This window comes from Dendropsophus ebraccatus, chromosome 15 (genome assembly GCF_027789765.1).
Source record: "Dendropsophus ebraccatus isolate aDenEbr1 chromosome 15, aDenEbr1.pat, whole genome shotgun sequence".
In the NCBI taxonomy this organism is placed as follows: domain Eukaryota; kingdom Metazoa; phylum Chordata; class Amphibia; order Anura; family Hylidae; genus Dendropsophus; species Dendropsophus ebraccatus.
In genome coordinates this window covers 26,006,781-26,028,584 of record NC_091468.1, presented here as the reverse complement: position 1 = coordinate 26,028,584, position 21,804 = coordinate 26,006,781, and the positions used below count along the sequence as shown (strand labels likewise).

At 45.3% G+C, this 21,804-nt stretch overlaps 1 protein-coding gene across 3 annotated transcripts in view; it reads right to left on the bottom strand.

The window, feature by feature from the left end:
* The window catches only part of ALK (ALK receptor tyrosine kinase), a 405,981-nt gene that overhangs the window by 362,091 nt on the left and 22,086 nt on the right, over nt 1–21,804 (bottom strand). For 2 of the 3 annotated variants that reach the window (XM_069955321.1, XM_069955318.1), the window contains exon 1: nt 17,389–17,535. The exons of the other annotated variant lie outside the window; for it this stretch is intronic. In XM_069955321.1, the coding sequence (XP_069811422.1) occupies nt 17,389–17,413 (25 nt within the window). In that variant the 5' untranslated portion in view covers nt 17,414–17,535. Of the gene's footprint in view, nt 1–17,388; nt 17,536–21,804 lie in introns of those variants that run through there. 3 annotated transcript variants of the gene reach the window in all.

Here is a 21,804-nt window from a genome sequence, read left to right as displayed (position 1 = left end):
CAGAAGCCGATACCCAAACCTTGGCCGCTTCGCTGATTCCTAATTATCACCTACACCACTGCCAATGGGCCCGCATCAGCCATATCGGTTCGGCCGAGCCTCCTAAACAACTTTCTAAAAATCTATTGCACCAGCCTGAGGGGAATAGGTATAACCCTGTTGGCCCTCCAGCAGCTGTGGGATGCAGTCAACATGGCTCCAGATACCTGTGACCCCTACCGGAATCTTTCTCCTGGCCAATATAGCTGCTGTCCATACCGCACACAGCGGGTACTCTGGATATTAGATAGTGGTTCCCTGTGTATATGTATCCATAAAAACCTGAATTACATATTCACGACCACTGACCATAAAACTACTGGCATCAGTGGACCTGTTTCCCTTTTAGGAAACAAAATACGGTTAAATCTGCTCTAATGATCACAACGCTGTACAACAATGTTACTGAATAACCAGATTCCAATCATCGCAGATCTGTGCAGAGCTGACAGGGATAACTCTATCGTAGATTGCCAGCGTTCTGCATCTGGACTCTGCTAATTGTCAGATTTAAAAAAAAAATGGAGAAAATAAATGGGGGATAATTCAGAGAAATTGCTGCTCAATTACAGATTAACAATGTAAAGGGATGAAAATGATATCACCGCTTATTGTCTGGGGAATCAACTCATTCCCTGTAATAAGGCTCAGTAAACCAATTCTATACATGGCTGAGGGTGATCTAATATTCCTAATTTACCCAAATTAATAAAATCCAGAGCTTTAACAGAGGCGCCGAATGTACATTGTGATAATTCATGAAATAATGATGTCTGGTTCATGTCATGACCTGATATCGACACAATGTATTTATTATAATACTGCCTCCTATATACAAGAATATAACTACTATAATACTTCCCCTATATACAAGAATATAATTACTATAATGCAACACAGGAGAGAAAAGAGTGCTGCACCTCTCACCTATGGCTGACACTAGTGCCTCTTGGCTGCATAAAAAACATCAGAATTTTGTGTATGAATTGATCACTGCCCCATGTACCTCGTGCAGGTATCTGATACACATGGGCCGTACACTAAGTCCACACTGTGCCGGTCAGTGACCACCACCCCCGCAGGTGTGCACAGTCAGGGAAGGGAGGCCATGGAACGGCCCTGCGACGCCCATATCACAGGACCAGACCCAAAAATGCCACACCAGAACCCGGCCAGCACCGCCGGCGGAGAAGGTCGCCCCCAAACAGCACGAGTCTGGATAAGGTATTGCGCTCACCATAGCTACTGCAGATAGAATGGGACAAACAGGAGGGATTAAAAGCATGTGCACTCAGGTGTCTCCTGCTGATTGCGGTCATGTGGGTCCTACCAGGAGGAGTGCAAAACACTAAGAAAGAAAGCAAAATGCAATACAGGAGAGAAAAGAGTGCTGCACCTCACACCTATGGCTGACACTAGTGCCTCTCGGCTGCATAAAAAACATCAGAATTTTGTGTATGAATTGATCAAGCCACACTGCCCCATGTACCGCGTGCAGGTATCTGATACACATAGGTCCCAACACTAAGTCCACACTGTGTCGGTCAGTTACCATCACCCCCGCAGGCGCGCACAGTCAGGGAAGGGAGGCCATGGAACGGCCCTGCGACCCCCATATCACAGGACCAGACCCAAAAATGCCACACCAGAACCCGGCCAGCACCGCCGGCGGAGAAGATCGCCCCCAAACAGCACAAGTCTGGATAAGGTATTGCGCCAGTGTGGACTTAGTGTAGGGACCCATGTGTATCAGATACCTGCACGCAGTACATGGGGCAGAGTGGCTTGATCAATTCATACACAAAATTCTGATGTGTTTTTTAGGGGCACTAGTGTCAGCCATAGGTGTGAGGTGCAGCGCTCTTTTTCTTCCCTGAACCGTATTTTGTTTCTCTCTTTTCTCAGTGTTTTTGCACTCCTCCTGGTGAGACCCACATGACCGCAATTAGCAGGAGACACCTGAGTGCATGTGCTTTTATCCCTCCTGTTTTTTCCCATTCTATCTGCAGTAGCAATGGTGAGCGCAATACCTTATCCAGACTTGTGCTGTTTTGGGGCGGCTTCCTCCGCCGGCGGAGCTGGCTGGGGTTTTTCTGTAAGGGCATTTTGGGTCTGGTCCTGTGGCCATGCCCATGCACGCCTGCGGGGGTGGTGGCCACTGACCGGCACAGTGTGGACTTAGTGTAGGGACCCATGTGTATCAGATACCTGCACGCGGTACATGGGGCAGTGTGGCTTGATCAATTCATACACAAAATTCTGATGTTTTTTATGCAGCCGAGAGGCACTAGTGTCAGCCATAGGTGTGAGGTGCAGCACTCTTTTTCTTCCCTGAACCGTATAATTACTATAATACTGCTCCTATATACAAGAATATAACTACTATAATACTGCTCCTATATACAAGAATATAACTGCTATAATACTGCTCCTATATACAAGAATATAACTACTATAATACCGCTCCTATGTACAACAATATAACTACTATAATACTGCTCCTATATACATATGCAGGAATATAACTACTATAATACTGCTCCTATATACAAGAATATAACTACTATAATACTGCTCCTATATACAGGAATATAACTACTATAATACCGCTCCTATATACAAGAATATAACTACTATAATACTGCTCCTATATACAGGAATATAACTACTATAATACTGCTCCTATATACAAGAATATAACTACTTTAATACTGCTCCTATATACAAGAATATAACTACTATAATACTACTCCTATATACAAGAATATAACTACTATAATACTGCTCCTATATACAAGAATATAACTACTATAATACTGCCCCCTATATACAAGAATATAACTACTATAATACTGCTCCTATATACAAGAATATAACTACTATAATACTGCTCCTGTATAAAAGAATATAACTACTATAATACTGCCCCCTACAGTATATACAATAATATAACTACAATAATGCTGCTTTTATGTATAACAATATAACTTTAAATATGTGATCAAAAAGCTTAAGATTGAGATAAAAATATGGTATTAGTATATAAATCATAGTTTTAGACAGATTAAATATTTATCTGCAGAATCAAGTAGTTAGATGTAACCATACAGTGGGGCGTGCAGTAGTTCAGATGGTATATGTAGGTAAGATGGGCTCCCCCTGTCCACAACCAGGACAGTGGTAATAGATAACAGTATACTCACTATAGTGCATTATGAATTACTCGGAGGATTACATTTTCCAGAACTGCTTAGTTTAATTTACTCCCCATCTTGACAACCGTGAAAAACGTCTTCATCCGGCGCGGTGATTCACAGGCCTTTGTTTCCCTTCTCTTTTGCGTGGAGTCAAATACGTGTGAGATTTGTGGCTTTACAAATGGAACTTGGGTAGAGTCTATAAATCAGATGTTACTTAAGTCTCTGATACCAACCTTGAGTAAAACCGGGATTAAATGTTCATTCCTTCGGCCGTCGTCCTCGACATGTCCAAAAGCTCGGAAAAATATAAATCAAGGGATGAGTGATAAAAATATGAAACTAATTTGCCGTCCGGATACTTCATTCCTGCCAGGAACTTAAATTCATCAAGGGAAGTTCAGAGCTTTTCCTTGAAATTGGATCCAGCCAATAACCTGGATGAAGGTAGTTCACTATATGTCAGTATATTATTCCACAAGAGGGGGGCTTGAGGGATTGGCTGCCAGGAGGAATCAAAAGCCATGGAAGAAGCTGCAAGGGCCTACAAACCTGGTGGAAGGAACATATTGTAGATATTGTTCAGTCACTGTATAGCTGTTTATATATGGCAGTATTATTTATTCACTCATTGGTGGTATTACTTGGTCGTTTTATAAAATAGTAATTTATTGTAACATTTTAATCTAATATTATTGGGTTTTGCAATTCTGTTTAGTCACTATATGACAGTATTATTTAATCACTATATTGTGGTATTATTAGTTCACTGGATGATAGTTTTATTGGGTTGTATTGTATAACGGCTTTGGAATTTTGTATTGTGATAAGTAGTTGTCACAGCCGCGGCGGCGTCCCGCGTTCCGGGCCGCCGCCGCGACCGCTTCCTGCCCCATGCAGCAGCCGGTGTCCATAGTCGGGGACCCGGCGCTGCTATCACCTCGGCCCCGGGGGGCGCCTCACCTCTCCACGCTCCTGTCTCCCGCTGTGCCGGCCGGCGCGCGCGACCCCGCCTCCTAGGGCGCGCGCGCGCCGGCTGTCTCAGATTTAAAGGGGCAGTGCGCTCCTAATTGGTAGTTGCACCTAATCACTCCCCTATAAATCCCAGCTTGCCCTGTTCCCTGTGTTGGAGCCTCTACATGCTTCCCATAGCGTTTGGCCCAGCTCCCTGTTGTTCCTGTGTCCTGTCCGTTACCTGGTCCCAAGTCCCTGTTCCTGAGTCCTGTCCGTTACCTGGTCCCAAGTCCCTGTTCCTGGTTCCTGTTCCCCTGTCACTCCACCTGTTCCCGTGTCCAGCCTGTCACGTGCTCTCTCATCTGCAGACTATTGCCTGTGCCATCTCCTGCCACGCCTCGCCTGCCGACACCAGCAACCAAGCCAGGGGTAGCGACCTGGGGGTCGCCTGCCGCAGCAAGTCCATCCCGCCTTGCGGCGGGCTCTGGTGAAAACCAGCGGCCCCTTAGACTCCGCTCCCTGGTGAGGTTTGTGCCATCGCTGGTGCCGGTCCAGTGGATCCACTACTCCGGGCGTTACAGTAGGCTCCAACCATGGATCCCGGCGAGGTGCCCGATCTCCGTGACGTCGCCAGAGTGGTCACTCAGCAGGCGCAACAAATCCAGAAACAGTCACAGCAGATCCAGCAACTCACTGCCGCCTTACAGCAGCAGACTACTGCCCAGCGCACACCACCTCCTGACGCTTCTTCTTCACTCCAACTGGCCCTCCCAAGCAAGTACTCTGGGGACTCTAAGTTGTGCAGAGGATTCTTGACTCAGTGCACCATGCACATTGAACTTTTGAGTAGTCAGTTTTCCACCGAGCGCTCTAAAGTGGCTTTCATCATCAGCCTATTAGAGGGTAGAGCCCTGGCCTGGGCCACGCCACTGTGGGACCGTGATGATCCAGTTGCTGCCAATCTCCGGGCCTTCCTATTCGAGTTTCGCTCCGTCTTTGAGGAACCTGCCCGTGCTTCTTCAGCCGAGACTGCTCTCCTCAACCTCTTTCAAGGCAGCTCCTCTGTTGGTGACTACGCCATCCAGTTCCGCACCCTGGCAGCCGAATTGGACTGGAACGAGGCCGCCCTATTGGCCACCTTCAAGAAGGGCCTGTCTAGTCGTGTGAGAGACGTGCTCGCTGCCCGAGACCTGCCTACCTCCCTGAACGAACTCATTCTACTGGCCACCCGAGTTGATACTCGTTTTTCGGAGAGGGAGGAGGAGGTTCGGCATGAACATTTACTAACCCGTTCCCGTCGCCATCCCCAGCTGGCGCCGGTTTTCCAGAATCCTGACCTTTCGATGTCCCAACCCTCTCCTGAGATTCCTATGCAGGTGGAACGGGCTCACCTGACGCCTGATGAAAGAATCCGGCGCCTGGAGCAGAATCTCTGTCTCTATTGCGGGGGTTCCGATCACTTCCGGCTGGGATGTCCCCTACGTCCCCAAACATCCGGAAAATGCTCGCACCTAGGTCCGGTGGGACAGGTGTCCCTAGGTGTGAATGCCACCATTCCAAGTCTGTCTATGCCAGTTTCCATCCGGACTCTCTCAGGACGAAATCATCAGACTACTGCCTTCCTCGATTCTGGGTCAGCAGGCAGTTTTATTGCGGCAACATTGGTCCAAAGATGGCGGCTACCCGTGACCCGACTAGCCAGGCCCCTGACTATCTCCTCGGTCACAGGCGAAATTCTTACCGACCGTGTGTACTACCAGACCGCACCTTTAGTCCTCCAGGTGGGTCCTTTACATCAAGAAAAGATATCCTTCTACGTCCTGCCCCATTCTTCCCCCGCGGTCCTCCTGGGACTCCCGTGGCTGCAAGAACATGCCCCTCAACTGGACTGGAGAACCGGGGAGATTCTCAGTTGGGGTCAGGACTGTTCCAACCAGTGTCTCAGGTCACCTCAGACCAAGTGTACTATGTCGTTTCCTGTCCCAGCCAAGCCTCTATCCGACCTACCGGCAGAAGACCAAGACTCGGCGGATGCCTTCTCTGCCGAGGTGTACCCTCTCTCCGTACCCAAGACTAAGGTCGGGTCCTCTCACCACCGGGAGAACTTACAGAAGGTCCTCGTCCACAGACCCACAGTCCCTTGCCATGTTTTACCGCCTGATCGCCTAGCACCAGTCGTCACCTCCTCGCTTCGGAGAGTACCCCCCGGAAAGACTCATGTTCACCCTGCGCTTCGAAGAGGTATTTTGAAGTGGGGTCATTCCTCGTTGGAGGCCGGGCACCCTGGAGTCCGTAAGACCGGCCAACGGATCTCTCGCCACTACTGGTGGTCCAGTTTGTTTCAAGATGTCAAAGACTTTGTGGCTTCCTGTGCCATCTGCAGGCAAGAAAGAGGGGGAGGCCAAAGGGGGGGGGTACTGTCACAGCCGCGGCGGCGTCCCGCGTTCCGGGCCGCCGCCGCGACCGCTTCCTGCCCCATGCAGCAGCCGGTGTCCATAGTCGGGGACCCGGCGCTGCTATCACCTCGGCCCCGGGGGGCGCCTCACCTCTCCACGCTCCTGTCTCCCGCTGTGCCGGCCGGCGCGCGCGTCCCCGCCTCCTAGGGCGCGCGCGCGCCGGCTGTCTCAGATTTAAAGGGGCAGTGTGCTCCTAATTGGTAGTTGCACCTAATCACTCCCCTATAAATCCCAGCTTGCCCTGTTCCCTGTGTTGGAGCCTCTACATGCTTCCCATAGCGTTTGGCCCAGCTCCCTGTTGTTCCTGTGTCCTGTCCGTTACCTGGTCCCAAGTCCCTGTTCCTGAGTCCTGTCCGTTACCTGGTCCCAAGTCCCTGTTCCTGGTTCCTGTTCCCCTGTCACTCCACCTGTTCCCGTGTCCAGCCTGTCACGTGCTCTCTCATCTGCAGACTATTGCCTGTGCCATCTCCTGCCACGCCTCGCCTGCCGACACCAGCAACCAAGCCAGGGGTAGCGACCTGGGGGTCGCCTGCCGCAGCAAGTCCATCCCGCCTTGCGGCGGGCTCTGGTGAAAACCAGCTGCCCCTTAGACTCCGCTCCCTGGTGAGGTTTGTGCCATCGCTGGTGCCGGTCCAGTGGATCCACTACTCCGGGCGTTACAGTAGTCACTATATGGCAGTATTATTTAATCACTATATTGTGGTATTAGTTCACCGTATGGTAGTGTTATTTGGTTTTATGGTATAATGATATTGGGATTTTGTATTGTAATAAGTAGTCACTATACGGCAGTATTATTCAATCACTGTGTTGTGGTATTATTAGTTCTCTGTATAGTAGTGTTATTGGGTTTTATTGTATAATGATATATTTTTTTGTGATAAGTAGTCACTATATGGCAGTATTATTTAATCACTGTATATAGTGGTGTTACTAGTTTATTGTATCAGTCAGTTACACTATGGTTGTAATACTATATCTTCGTATGTCGGTATTAAAAGGGTACTCCTGAGAAAACTTAAAAAAAAAAAAAAAACAGTGTCAGAAATGTATACAGATATGTAAATTACTTCTATTTTTTCAGCTGCTGTATGTCCTACAGGAAATGCGGTATTCTTTCTAGTCTGACACAGTGTTTTCTGTTGCCATCTCTGTCTGTGACAGGAACTGTTTTTTATGGGGATTTGATACTGCTCCGGTCAGTCCCTGACATGGACAGAGGTGGCAGCAGAGAGCACTGTGTCCCACTGGATAGAATACACCATTTCCCACAGGACATACAGCAGCCGATAAGTACAGGAAGACAAAAAAATTTATTAAAAAATAAATCAAAAATCTTTATAACTTTTCTCCGGAGTACCCCTTTAATTTAACATACATAAATAAAGTATATTATCATTACTATCTCCTTTATACTATTAGGTACAGATTCCCATGTTTGTCACATTTGGTAGGTATATGAGGGTATTTATTAAAGTTGTTCTGAAGCAATGTATATACATATATCTTGTAACTTCATAAGGTCCATAAGGATATGATCCTGTCTGAGAAGTGCTACAAGTCCCAGCACACTGGACTGAATGTGAACATGGCAGCTTCTCCCAGATGTGAGCAGTAATAAGACATAGTAGGATACGAGAAGTCATCTGTCTCCAGAAGGGGGTCACATTGTGACTGCTCCACTTCTTTGCTCTCAATCTCTCCATACAAATCAATTCCCAGAGTTTTCCTTTGCAGGGATGGCGGCCGCGGTCATCACATTGGGGGGAAGAGGAGGAAGAACTTTTCGGTTAATTTGACTTATTGTGAGATGTGCGGCTGATGGGCGGTCGGCTGGTGATTTCATTCTCCACCAGAGCAGAGTCGTCTTCCTACTTAATCCCCCTGACACATTGTAACAGCTCATCAGCGAGAACTAGAACCTTCAGTTTAGCCCTGAGAGAGGAGGAGGAGATGTAACTGTGCGTATCATGGACACTGTTACCTGCATTAGATATAGACGGACTCCCCCCCCCATGACATGACACAGAGAGAACCCACATACATCTGAGCCCCCCAAGCTTCCTATCTAATGATGTGACCCACTTTCCTCCTTTATGACTTGGCTTTTGCCTCTGGTGAACTAACTGTTAAAGTGACACTGAACCAAATCTGTCCCGTTAGTATGAAAGGATTATAAAAACATGGCCCTTTTCTTACATAAAGAGTGCCACTCTTGTCCTAAGGTTGTGTCTGGTATTGCAGCTTAGTTCCATGGAAATGAATAGAGCCAAGTTGCAATACCACACACAACAGAGGACAAGAGTGGCGCTGTTCAAACAAGAAATCAGTTATCTTTTTAATCCTGGATAACCCTATTACCTACAAGCATTTGTTCCAGTTATGAGCCAGTGAGGTCAGATTGGCTATAGTATGATCATCTATGGAATAACTGCCAGGTAATGGAGAAAACTCTCTGCCCCATATCATTACTTTAAAGGGGTTATGCGAGGTTAATAAAGACATCACTTCTCCTTCCAATAACAGTGCCTCCCGTTTCCTCAGTTGTGTGTGGTATTACAACTTGGGCCCACATGGTTGATCCCCTTGATCTCTCATGTATCCCCTATCCTTTGAAAAGGGGATAAGTGAAGTTGGAATACCCCTTTAAGCCCCCCCCCCAAGGAAAACCTAGGGAAATGCCCTCAAGATACCCACTTTGGGGGTGGTTTGCATAAATTATGCCCCCTTATCTGTATGTGTCCGGTTAGAGAAGGATAATTATTATGGCAACAGAAGAATGTGAATGGTATAGTCAAAGAGGCAGGGTCCTACAGCTGCACAGAGTATTTCAGGACAGAACTCTGAGAGTTATAGATTGAGAGTTACTCTGTGGTTTCCCAGCCCAGGATGCTGTCTATTGCACCTGAGCAAGTAACTCCCTCAGGCTCACACAAGTGGAGATGGTGTATTATTGTGTTTTCCCCACTAGGTGTCACTACTGTCTTTATCTAAACTTATGCACAGCTGAGGAAACCACAGGGTTAACTGTTTTGTATCATGTGTTGTTTTCTAAACACTTACAGGTGTGAGTGCTTTCTCTCTTAGGCCCCGTTCCCACTGAGGAAAGGTAGCGGAATTCCGCGACGGAATTGTCCGCCGCGGAATGCCGTTAGCCTCCCGCTCATAATGGGAGTCTATGGGAGGCGCGCGCTCCTGCTCTGTACGCGCTGAAGAATGAACATCTTCATTCTTCAGCGCGGACAGGGCAGGAGCGCGCGCCTCCCATAGACTCCCATTATGAGCGGGAGGCTAACGGCATTCCACGGCGGACAATTCCGTCGCGGAATTCCGCTACCTTTCCTCAGTGGGAACGGGGCCTTATGCTGTTCTATCCTGTCCTTTTTTACTCCACACACACGCAACCCTCACCACTTACAGTAAGGTTTAGTTAGCCCCTGTAGGAGAAGTTAGTTCCTGGTGGGAGGAAGTGGCAGTTCCGGTTGAGTTCTCAGTGAGAGAGGAAGCAAACCAACTAGCCTCTGGTGAAGTTAAGCAAGGGCCTGGCTTTGGCCAGGTCCCCTGTCACGGACACAGGATAGCAACAGTAGATTTTCTTTATGCAAGTAACTACTTAAGTATGCAGTGCTAAGCATCCACCAGGGGACAGAAGCCAAACAGGGATTCTCCTTGCCCACACCTCTCTAAAACGTGCAGGGCACTTACCTGAAGCTATAGGAACTGACTGCAATGGGACAAAGCTACGGAATGTCTATGTATCCCACTGCACAGTGCAGGATGACTGGGAAACCCTGGGAGTCTGCTTCACCCAGATAAATGACGACTGGGGCTCCTACTACCCACCTAGGAAGGGTAGCCCACAACTAGGGGGTATAAGTCAGTCAGGGACTAACAGGTCATCCGTGAGTACGAGTAGTCACTTCACTTCTTCTGTTCACTCTAACTGTTCCGGAAATAGCACAGTACTACATTAGGTAGGGCCCCTGTGGCAACTCCTCTCCTCTCTTTCTACTACTTCAAGCACCTATTCTTTACTTCAACTGTGAGCACTTATTGACAACAAGTTATTGACAACTGTAACGTTTGTATTGCACTATGGTTACTTCCAGTAAACTGTTCCATTTTTGCCAACGCACTAGACTCTGGCTTCCTCCTTGCGCACCTGCACTTACACACACCTGTACACTTGGGTTACCTCCTCCTTACTGTGGTGTTGCTGTGCCAACTGTCGGGGGTGGGTCCAACACCACTCCAGGCTACCGTGACAAGTGCTCAAGTTACCCTTGACCCACTCAGCTACCACACGACCGTATCAGCTGAACCGACAAGGCCATCCCCGAGCAGCGGCACACCACAACTCTACTGGAAGCAATATATAGACATAGGACTGAAGGACTGTTACATAGTGGAATCAGCAGAAGGCCACATAGAACAGAGTATTTCAGGAGAGGAGTGTCCTGGTTCTGTAGGGGGCAGTAGTGAGCGCCTTTTTCTTCATCTTGGCATTTCCCCGTGAACATGAAGCTTTTCAGAAAGGCGACAAGCGAATTCAATTACAAAGTGATTACTCGTAGAAATTAGGACACAGTCATTACGGAAAGGTCGCAAATCGCTGCAGATCTGTAGAGAGCAGAAAGCTGAGCCGCCGCCGCTAAGTGGCTTATGGAAATCACTATTAGATTCTGCTTAAATAAATACAAAAGAAAGAAAAACGGGGCTGTGGATAAAACGCTAAAGCTGCGGATAAGACATCTGCAAACAGATGAGTGCAATAGCAGAGTCGGGAAGAAGCCCAGGAATCGATCAGCGGATTCTAAATGATGGCGTCCGAAATGTCGAGTACCGGAGAGAAGTGATGACACCGGCGGTCCCAGGGATCAATAGAAGCTGGTGGCAGAGGGGAGAAGCCAATCTGTAACATAGAAACATCTATGTGTCTGTCTCTCTCTCTCTATCTATCTATCTATCTATCAGCCGCGGTTTTCCATCCCAGGAAGGATATCTGGCTATTCCCGTGTTTTGAGACTCGTGACTGAGGCTCCATGGACCTCTTTTTTTGCATCTCCTATCTAATATCTATCTCATATCTATCTATTATCCATCTAGATTGTGTCCAGGCTGTCCTGGGCATCTCTTTCTCATATGGAGAGCCTAGGCTGAACTCCTCTTGTCATCTCTCTCCCTTTTTGTAGACAGGCTGCTTTCTGTTCAACTAGAGCTGCTTACTTCATTCATGCTGCCCTGTAGACTTGTTGTGGATTTGGTACAGCTTTCTGTATGAGCGGAGGATAAGATATTTTATAACTAAAAGAAAATTAAACAAAAAGCAAAGTTGCTTAACTCAAGAAGCGAGATAGAAAGGAAGCCCAGGAGCGCCCTCATAGCCATCCCCCGTGTCAGAATAATAAAGCTTCTCTTGTTCCGTGTTTGTCTGTTTACAAATTGCTTTCCATATAATGATTTTAATGAGTCTCAGATCCCCGACCCGAGTCCTCGGCGTGGCGGCGGCGGCAGCAGCGTGTCAGGCGGAGTGTTCTTTAAAGTAAATTTGTGTTTTTGTCACGCTCTACTTCTCTAAATTAATTATTGATAATCTGGAAGTGGCGCTCGGAGATTCTGCTCCTGTGCCGCCATGTTCTGTACGGCAGATCCGCAATAATTCACATAAATGACACAGATTTGTAATGTCTCCCAATCCAGAAGAAAAGCTGCAAAAACTGTTAATTGGACAAGTGTTTTCTATCAATTAAGATATTACATTACAGTAAGGGGGGGGGGGGAATCTTATATACTGAGTTATATACTATACTCTCTCTATTATTATCACTGCATCCACCCCCAATATACCCTTCCTCTTATATCACGCCCAAGCTGAGATAGGGGGAGCTGTTTGCAGGATCCTCATATTGTCCATGTGCTTGGAGAATGGAAAATTATCATTCCAGCGAGTGTAGAGTTAATAATAAATGTTATTCAGTAGACATGACATTCTGTCAGGGAAGGTAAATCCCATTGATCGCTTTGTTTTGTCCATGTTACAGGCAGAACGGGGACAGATGAAGCAGCTCTATAGTGCACGGATCTAGCAAACAGCTCCCCATATCTCAGCCTTTATAAAATGACATAATGGCAGAGATTTGGGGTCTCTGCATTGATGAGGTCATAAATGCCCCCGACGTCTCCTTAGCACCTACTTTTTCCCACTAGGTGTCGCTATTCTATTCTTTGTATGTGTTATGTAGAGCACAGTTAAAGGGAGCAATGGGTTAATTGTTTGTCACATGTCATGTTTTATCCTGTGGCAGGTGGAGGTGTTTTTCCTCTTTTTCCTGTCCTATCACCTCTCTTCTTTATTTACACACACAGCCCAACCAATCACATGGAGGTTTAGTTCACCCCTATAAAGGGAGGTTAGTTTCTGGTAGGAGGGTCTTTGGTCTTTTACATTAGTCTGTGAGAGAGAGAGAAACAGACAGAGACAAAGAGCTTTTCTTGTGTGCAGTAAACATCGCTAGCATGCAGTGCTAGAACCCCTCACAAGGAAGGACGTCCTCTGAGGATCACCTTGTCCAAACCAGAGATACTACACTACACAGGGCAGCATACCTAATTTAGTTACTGACCCCAGCAGGACAAAGCTACAGATTGTGCCTATGTATACTGTTGTAACGCACGGCTAGTCTGAGAAGCCTCAGAAATTCTGCTTAGCCCAGCGCAAGGACCTCGTACTACCCTCACAGGATGGGTATCTTGACACTGTAGGGCATAAAGCTGTCAGATAAAAGCTATCTATACATGAGTGAGTATCTTCTTCTTATATTATTTACCACGCTATCCCGACAGAGTACACAGCTACATTGGACAGGGCCCTCAAAACACACCTCGACTCGACTTTCCTCTAGTATACAAACCACTTCTACTACCTGCAGTTACCAAATTGTTATTGTATTGCACTAAAGACCTTAAGTAAACAACCATTATCCTGGTTAAGCTATCGGACTCTGGTCTGTTCTTGCTGCACCCACGCCTTTACACCAGGTACACACTTGGGTTATCTAAAACTCTGCGAAGCAGTGCCCGTTTGTCCAGGGGTTGGTTCAACACCACTCCAGGCTACCGTGACAAGTACTCAAGTAATCCTAGACCCACAGAGCAGCCATAACCCTGCACAAGCTACCCTGACATACCCAGCCTGGCCTTAAGCAGTACTATAAGTGTTAGCTTCTGAAGCCCTGTAAGTCCTGCAGCCCTATAAAGGTTTGCATTAGTATTCCCCCATAAGCTTCAGTTCCAGATGCACCCATAGGTGCAAGTCTTGTATACCCCATAATCGTTTGTATTAAATCCCTCCATAAGTGCCCATCTCAAATGTCTAGTTTCACATACACCATAAGAGTTTGCATTAGACGCCCTCCTGAGATGAGCCCTTTAAGTGCTCGCCTCAGATGCCCCCATAAGACTTTGCATTAGATGCTCCCATAAGTAACAGTCTCAGATGTCCCATAAGTGTTTGCATTACACACCCTTCTAAGTGCCAGTCTCTGATACCCTATAAAAGTATGCTTTAGATGCCTCCATAAGCTCAGATGCCCCCATAAGCTCAGAAGCCTCATATGCCACCATAACTCCATCCTCAGATGCCCTCATAACCTCCAACCTCAGATGCCCCCATAAGCTCCAGCCTCAGATACCCCCATAAGCTCCAGCCTCAGATACCCTTATAAGCTCTAGCCTCAGATACCCCCATAAGCTCCAGCCTCAGATACCCCCATAAGCTCCAGCCTCAGATACCCCCATAAGCTCCATCCTCAGATACCCCCATAAGCTCCAGCCTCAGATACCCCCATAAGCTCCAGCCTCAGATACCCCCATAAGCTCCATCCTCAGATACCCCCATAAGCTCCAGCCTCAGATACCCCCATAAGCTCCAGCCTCAGATACCCCCATAAGCTCCAGTCTCAGATGCCCCCATAGGTGTCAGTCTCAGATACCCTATAAGTCTTTGCATTATATGTATATATTTTGTGTGTCAGCTCTATAATGTCCTCATCATCATCATCATCATTGGGTGACAGAAGACCCCAGTAATAGGTATGGAGGGTCCTGAGACCTAGACACACAGGAAATACATGAATCCTGGCAGAGATCTATACTAGTGAATCCTCCTATACATTGCAGCAATCACCCTACAGTAACCGAACATCACCGTGACACATCAGGAGAACATTGTAGGGTCCGTAATTTATTGTTAGAGGTGTGACCCCCCCTTATAACTATGAGTCTGATAAATGAAAGGACATATAGGAGGTTGTGATCTCTAGCATCACCCTGACCCCTCATGTACCAGGTCACCTCTTTATCCTCCACGGACCCTGATTCAGATGGATGAAGACGATGAAGAGAACGGACGCCGTGATTTATATGGTAATAACCCAAAAGGAGAAAAATCTCCCATTTACCGAGTCGAGGCCGCGGTGACTGAGCGTTCTGCTATCGGCCTCCTCTGTTGTTATTCTGCATATTAAATATGGATGGAGAGGTGAGAAAAATAGACCTGAGTGTGAATAAATAATAGACGGTGCCGGCCAGGACGCTACAGGGAGCCCGAAACATGCCGAAAGACTACTATTATATCTATATCTGTGCTGAACTTAAAGGGGAAGTGTCACCATACAGGAGATGTTTAACTTATACTAACTGTACATATATAATTATATACAGGAGATACCCAGGTTATACCAGCATGCTCCATATCACTATATACAGGAGATACCCAGGTTATACCAGCATGCTCCATATCACTATATACAGGATATGTACAACTTATACCAGCTGTACATATATACAGTAATTATATACAGGAGATACCCAGGTTATACCAGCTGTACATATATAATTATATACAGGAGATACCCAGGTTATACCAGCTGTACATGCGTAATTATATACAGGAGATACCCAAGTTATGCCAGCTGTACAAATATACCTATATAGGAGATACCCAGGTTATACCATCTGTACATACATATTTATATACAGGAGATACCCAGGTTATACCAGCATGCTTCATATCACTATATACAGGAGATATTTAACTTATACCAGCTATACATATACAGTGGTGCCTTGGATTACGAGCATACAGTAATTCGTTCCAGGACCGTGCTTGTAATCCAAATTCACTCCTAAATCAAAGCAAATTTTCCCATAAGAAATCATAGAAATGCAGACAATTGGTTCCACACCCCAAAAATAATAATTTATTATTCTGAATAACATGTAAAACAAATGAAATATGTGATATTATAAGTTACTGTACAGTAATGGAGAGGATGGGAAACACAAGGACTGACAGAGACTGCAGGGAGTGTGAAGGAATGAGCAGGACAGATGTGGGCACAGTATAGCAGCACTCTCTGTCCGGGGAGAGAGGGGTTACAGCTATGAAGAGATTACCTCCACAGTCCTGTCCCCTAATGTAAGCCCCAGCCTTAAGTGGTTCTGCTATGATTTGGAAGGTGAGGCAGACTTCCTGGTCAGAGTACAGGGCACAAGTCACAATTTCAAAAAACTATGAGCTCTTCTTGCAAAACGCTCTCAATCCAAGTTACTCTTAAACCAAGGTACCACTGTATATTATATACAGGAAATACCCAGGTTATACCAGCTGTACATACTGTATAAAATTATATACAGGAGATACCCAGGTTATACCAGCTGTACATATATAATTATATACGGGAAATACCCAGGTTATACCAGCTGTACATATATAATTATATACGGGAAATACCCAGGTTATACCAGCTGTACATATATAATTATATACGGGAAATACCCAGGTTATACCAGCTGTACATATATAATTATATACTGGAAATACCCAGGTTATACCAGCATTCTCCATATCACTATATACAGGAGATGTATAACCTATACCAGCTGTACATATATAATTATATACAGGAGATACCCAGGTTATACCAGTTATACATATATAATTATATACAGGAGATACCCAGGTTATACCAGCTGTACATATATAATTATATACAGGAGAAGCATAACTTATACCAGCTGTACATATATAATTATATACAGGAAATACCCAGGTTATACCAGCTGTATAGTTGTTCTTTGCACTTGCACACTTTTTACATGTTGCTCAAAACTCACAGACCTTGCTGAAAATATATGATTGGCCGCAGAGGCCTTAATAAATCTGCATCTTTTATGCACTTGTACAATTTGTTTTGAGCAGTTTCTTTGGCTTAAATTTTGACTGGAGTACTGCTGCACAATCTTTTTAGCATAAAATAAAAAACTGCACATGATAAATATGGCAAATGATGAGTAAAATTTTATGTCCTGTGCAAGAACACAGAATATGCCAAAATAATGGCCCAAAAAGATTGATAAATGTGCCATAGTACCTTTTATATATCTGTCTGTGCTTCTAGAATGTAGAAAAATGCTTTATTTCTGTAGTGCAAAGTGTCATTTCCATAGGGATGGGAGGGGGAGTGATGAGGGGTTATAGCCCTCTGAACTTTAGGGGCTTGGGAGAACCCCTTTTTGACCCCCTTTTTGTAAGAGAATAAAAGCACTTTTCTATGTTCTGGAAGTACAGATGGATATATGAAGGTACCATGCGTCTCCTCGCCTTTTCAGCAGTTTGGCTCCTGAATTACAGCAGACAGATTCCCTTTAAGCCCCCCCCCCCCCCCCATTTTTGGTCTTACCCATATAATCCTGGCTCTTTCTCATCCCTCTTGATGTGAGAATTTCATATTTCACTTGCAGAAGTAACTTTGATCAGAAGTTATGAATTCCTAATGAACGGGAGCGGAGAGCAGATGTTATATAATTACGGCTCATCTCGGGGTCTCGGCGAGGTTGGACCCCCTCTCGTGAGCATATGCTTAATGGGAAAAGTCTGTTCAGGATGAGATTTCTGGGAGGAAACAGACGTTACTCATAATATGCTGTAAATCCTCACTTGTCGAGAGATTCTTGAAGGAAGTGAAGTTCTGTGGATGAGAAGTGAGACGGATGTTATGGGAAGAAAGTATCAGTCACTCTAGGATTCGGCTTGCGCCAGATGTCTACTGATGGACTTCTGGCCGGATTAATATGCCTGGTCATGTTGCAAGGTCCAGACGTTGAAAGACAGATGTTCACTGTAAGCCTCCTGATCAGTGAGCAGCCACTGCGCTGTTGGGGGGGTTCCAAAGCCCAACCAGGTAAATGTCAGGGTGTGGGTGGTGATACCTAGAGCATTGCCCCTTCTTGGATTGGCATACATTTATGTTCTGTGCCAGGACACAGAACGGGAATCTTTGATAGGAATCCCTTCTACTCAGATTTGCTTAAAGGGAAAGTGTCATATTTGTTTAAATATTGTTTAGATATTAAACAACAACAAAGAACTTTTGATAACATTTTTTAAAATTTTCCATTATTTTCTCTATATTATGTAATAATCCTGAAATCTTGCTGTTTTCATTCTCTCCACTGGGGCTAAAACTAAGCTTAGACTTCCTGTTCTGTCTGTGGTGATAAGAGGAGGCTGCTGTAAAGTGATCTGTACAGCATTGCAGCAACATGTAACACCAGTAGATAGAGGAGACAATAGCAGCTCCTGGTGGAATGACCTTTTTAAAGCAAATGTACCATCAAGTACATCGCTTTAAGTTTTTTATATGAATGGATCGGAATCTGTGTGGAGATGCCTGGTTCCAGCGCACTGCCCCAGTCTATTCCCGAGCACTGGGCCGGCATGAAGCACTGGAGGAGGGCCCCGAGTGGGATGAAAGGGGTTATCCAGCGCTACAAAAACATGGCCACTTTTCCCCCTACTGTTGTCTCCAGTTCAGGTGCGGTTTGCAATTAAGCTACATTTACTTCAATGGAACTGAGTTTCAAAACCACACCCAATCTGGAGACAAGAGCGGGGGAAAAGTGGCCATGTTTTTGTACCGCTGGATAACCCCTTTAAACCCCCTGCCCTCTTTGACACGGCTCCATTGATTTTAATTGAGCTGAGTAACAGAGTGAAGGGGAGATAGTCACACGGAAACGGGTGATGGGTTAAAAAAAGGACTACGGCTCCGGCATCCCCACGTCGGCGCCAATCCATTCATGGAAAAGACATTAAGCTATGTACCTGATGGTATATTTGCTTTAAAGGTTACAGAACATGTATAGTAATATTTCACTTTCATCTCAAGGGGACAGACTCTGTCTAGTGTCCTCTATGTCCATGAGTCTTGCTGTAAAGCATGTCACTAAATGTTATTAAGAACAGCCCAGGCAAGATGGCTGCCCCCATAACAATGTACACAAAATGAAATTAAAAAAAATATACAGTCAGAAAATAGAAACAGATTATAATAAAAGAACAAGCTTTAGTAACATGCCCTTAAAACTGAATTACAAAAAAATTGAAAAGAAGGATATGCAAAACTTCTTTTCCTTCAAGTCAGTATCTGGGGAACCTTCAACCCTCCAGCTGTGGCAAAGCTACAATTCCCATCATGCCTGGACATCCAAAACTTTAGCTGTCCATGCTTGATGGGAATTGTAGTTTTTCAACAGCTGAAGGGCCAAGGTTCCCCTTCTTTGCTCTAACTGGAGACTTAAGCCAAGCTAGACAACTCTCCAGAGGAAGCGGTTACTTATCTGTGGACATCTGTTTCTGGGATGTTGCCCCTTATCAGTACAGAGCAGAGTGGTGGCTGGCCACAGAAAGGCCTATCATCATGGAATTAAAGAGGCAATGTTTCTCCTTGAGGAGAGCATCATAACTGTGGAGGCTTATAGACTATTCATGGTTCACTGGGGATTAAGTGAAGACGATTATAGCTATCTGATGTCTCCTTTTGGAGGTAGTCGTCCCTTTATGTCAGTGTCTGTCTCTGATAAGAAGATGTGGAACATTACAGGGAATGTTAGCCAAGAGAGAAGGAAAGGTTATTCATCTGTAGACAGCTGTTTCAGGGTTATTGTTTCTCTTCAGTACAGAGCAGGTTGCTGGCTGATGAGAAGCTGCTTCTCTTTGAGTGTTCTGACAAATGGGGAGGAAAGGGTTGACATACTTTGCTCCTGTCAGTTCAGTCACTTGACTTCTCTGACCTCTAACCTGTGTGACAACTCTGCTCCCGTCAGTGCTGCTGCACAGAGCTGCATATACTGCTGAGCATTGAGTTTTTTCAGGTCAGACAAAGGTTATGTTCACACATAATATTTCCGTCAGTCTTATTTCAACCAAAATCAGTAGTGGATTTGATAGGGTAAAATTATTATAGAAAGATTTGCACAAATACTATGGGGAAGATTTATCAAACATGGTGTAAAGTGAAACTGGCTCAGTTGCCCCTAGCAACCAATCAGATCCCACCTTTCATTTTCCAAAGAGTCTGTAAGGGATGAAAGGTGGAATCTGATTGGTTGCTAGGGGCAACTGAGCCAGTTTCACTTAACACCATGTTTGATAAATCTCCCCCTATGTTTCCAACCTACTCCTGGTTTTGGTTGAAAAAAGACTCACAGAAATACTACATGTGTGAACATAGCCTATAGCAGTACCCCTTTTCATGGTGATCTATAGGCCCCGTTGTAGCTATGACTCTTGCTATCTCATTGTTACTGCTATATATGCTACAGGAGGGTATATATATATATATATATATATATATATATATATATATATATATATATATATATATATATATATATATATGCTTCGTCTCCCTATTAAGAGTTAAGGTTTTCCAGCAAGAGAATATTCCAGCAAAGTCGTACAAATAAGTATCAGATCCAGGGCTGGTATATTAGAATCGTGTAGCCCCGGAGCGCTGAGTGATAAAACTTCTCCCATCTCATACACCGCAGAGACGTCTTTCCGGCATCGAGCTGTCTATAGGTTTAGGATTATTATAATACACCGTACGTTATATTAGGAGGCTATTGGGAGCTGTGGACTAGAAGAGGATGGGGCCCTGTATGCAGAAATGTTTAGTCTATGGTGAAAGCTTTTACACCCCTGGATGGAGACTGGTGGGTGGCAGTGAGCACCTGCCTGTGGCAAAACTACAACTCTCAGCATACTAGGAGTTGTAGTAGTGTAACACCAGGTTAGAGCTGACTTGACCTTCTTAGAGAGCTTTTTAGATTCAGGGCACATGTAAAAGTCTTCATGAGTGAGTGCACAAAGTATTAAGGTGCAGCACGAGAGAAGTCTGCAGATGGTGAGATACTCTGCAGACGGAAAAGAGGAACATTTGTGAAGATAGAACATAGAAGAATTACCTTATTACGGGGCACTTACATGTAAATTTCCATCACCGTATGAGAGTCACGTATAGAAGGATGGAGATGGCAGAAAGAGTTTCAGCTCATTTGATGTAATTGATAGAATGATATAATGAAGGGTTGTGCAGATGTAAACAGATGCAGCTGCTGTGTATCCATCCTACTGCCTGGGGCATTCGGATACCACCTGTACCATCCTGTATCTCACCAAGCCCTCCCTTTCGCCTTGCATTTATAGTTTATATGGGGGAGGGGGTGCTAGGACAAATGCAATTACACTCATTGCTTTAGGGATTGGGGGTGCAGTGTTTAAAGAGTTAATCTTATGTTTGTTGAAAATTATCAACAATAATTGAAAAAATGTTTTTTAAAAAGCAAAGACTCTCATCGTCTGTCACAACCCCCCCCCCCCCCATCCCCCATATAGGCTCCGCTCAGAAGAATGGCTGCCGTTACTGAACAGATGTCAAGACGCAGCCTCCATGGAATCTTGTTTAAAAGAAAATAAAATCATCAAAGATGGTGAGAAGTAGGAGGTGGAGGAGGAAAGAAAGGCTTAAAAGTGAGACATTTTAAAGGGGAACTCCGCCCAAAATTTCAGTGGAACTGAGCTGCACACCCTAACACAACCTGAAGGCAAGAGTGGCACTGTTTTTGGAAACAAGCAGCCATGGCTTTCCCAGCCTAGATAAACCCTTTAAGGGTACTGCAAAGTATGCATATGTTTAACATATACAACAGGAGCATTCAGTAGTCTGCATACACCCTGCTTTTGGTGTGTGGGAGGAAAATGGGCAACATGGAAAATTTGAGGATTTGACCGTTAATTCAGATTTTCCTGTACA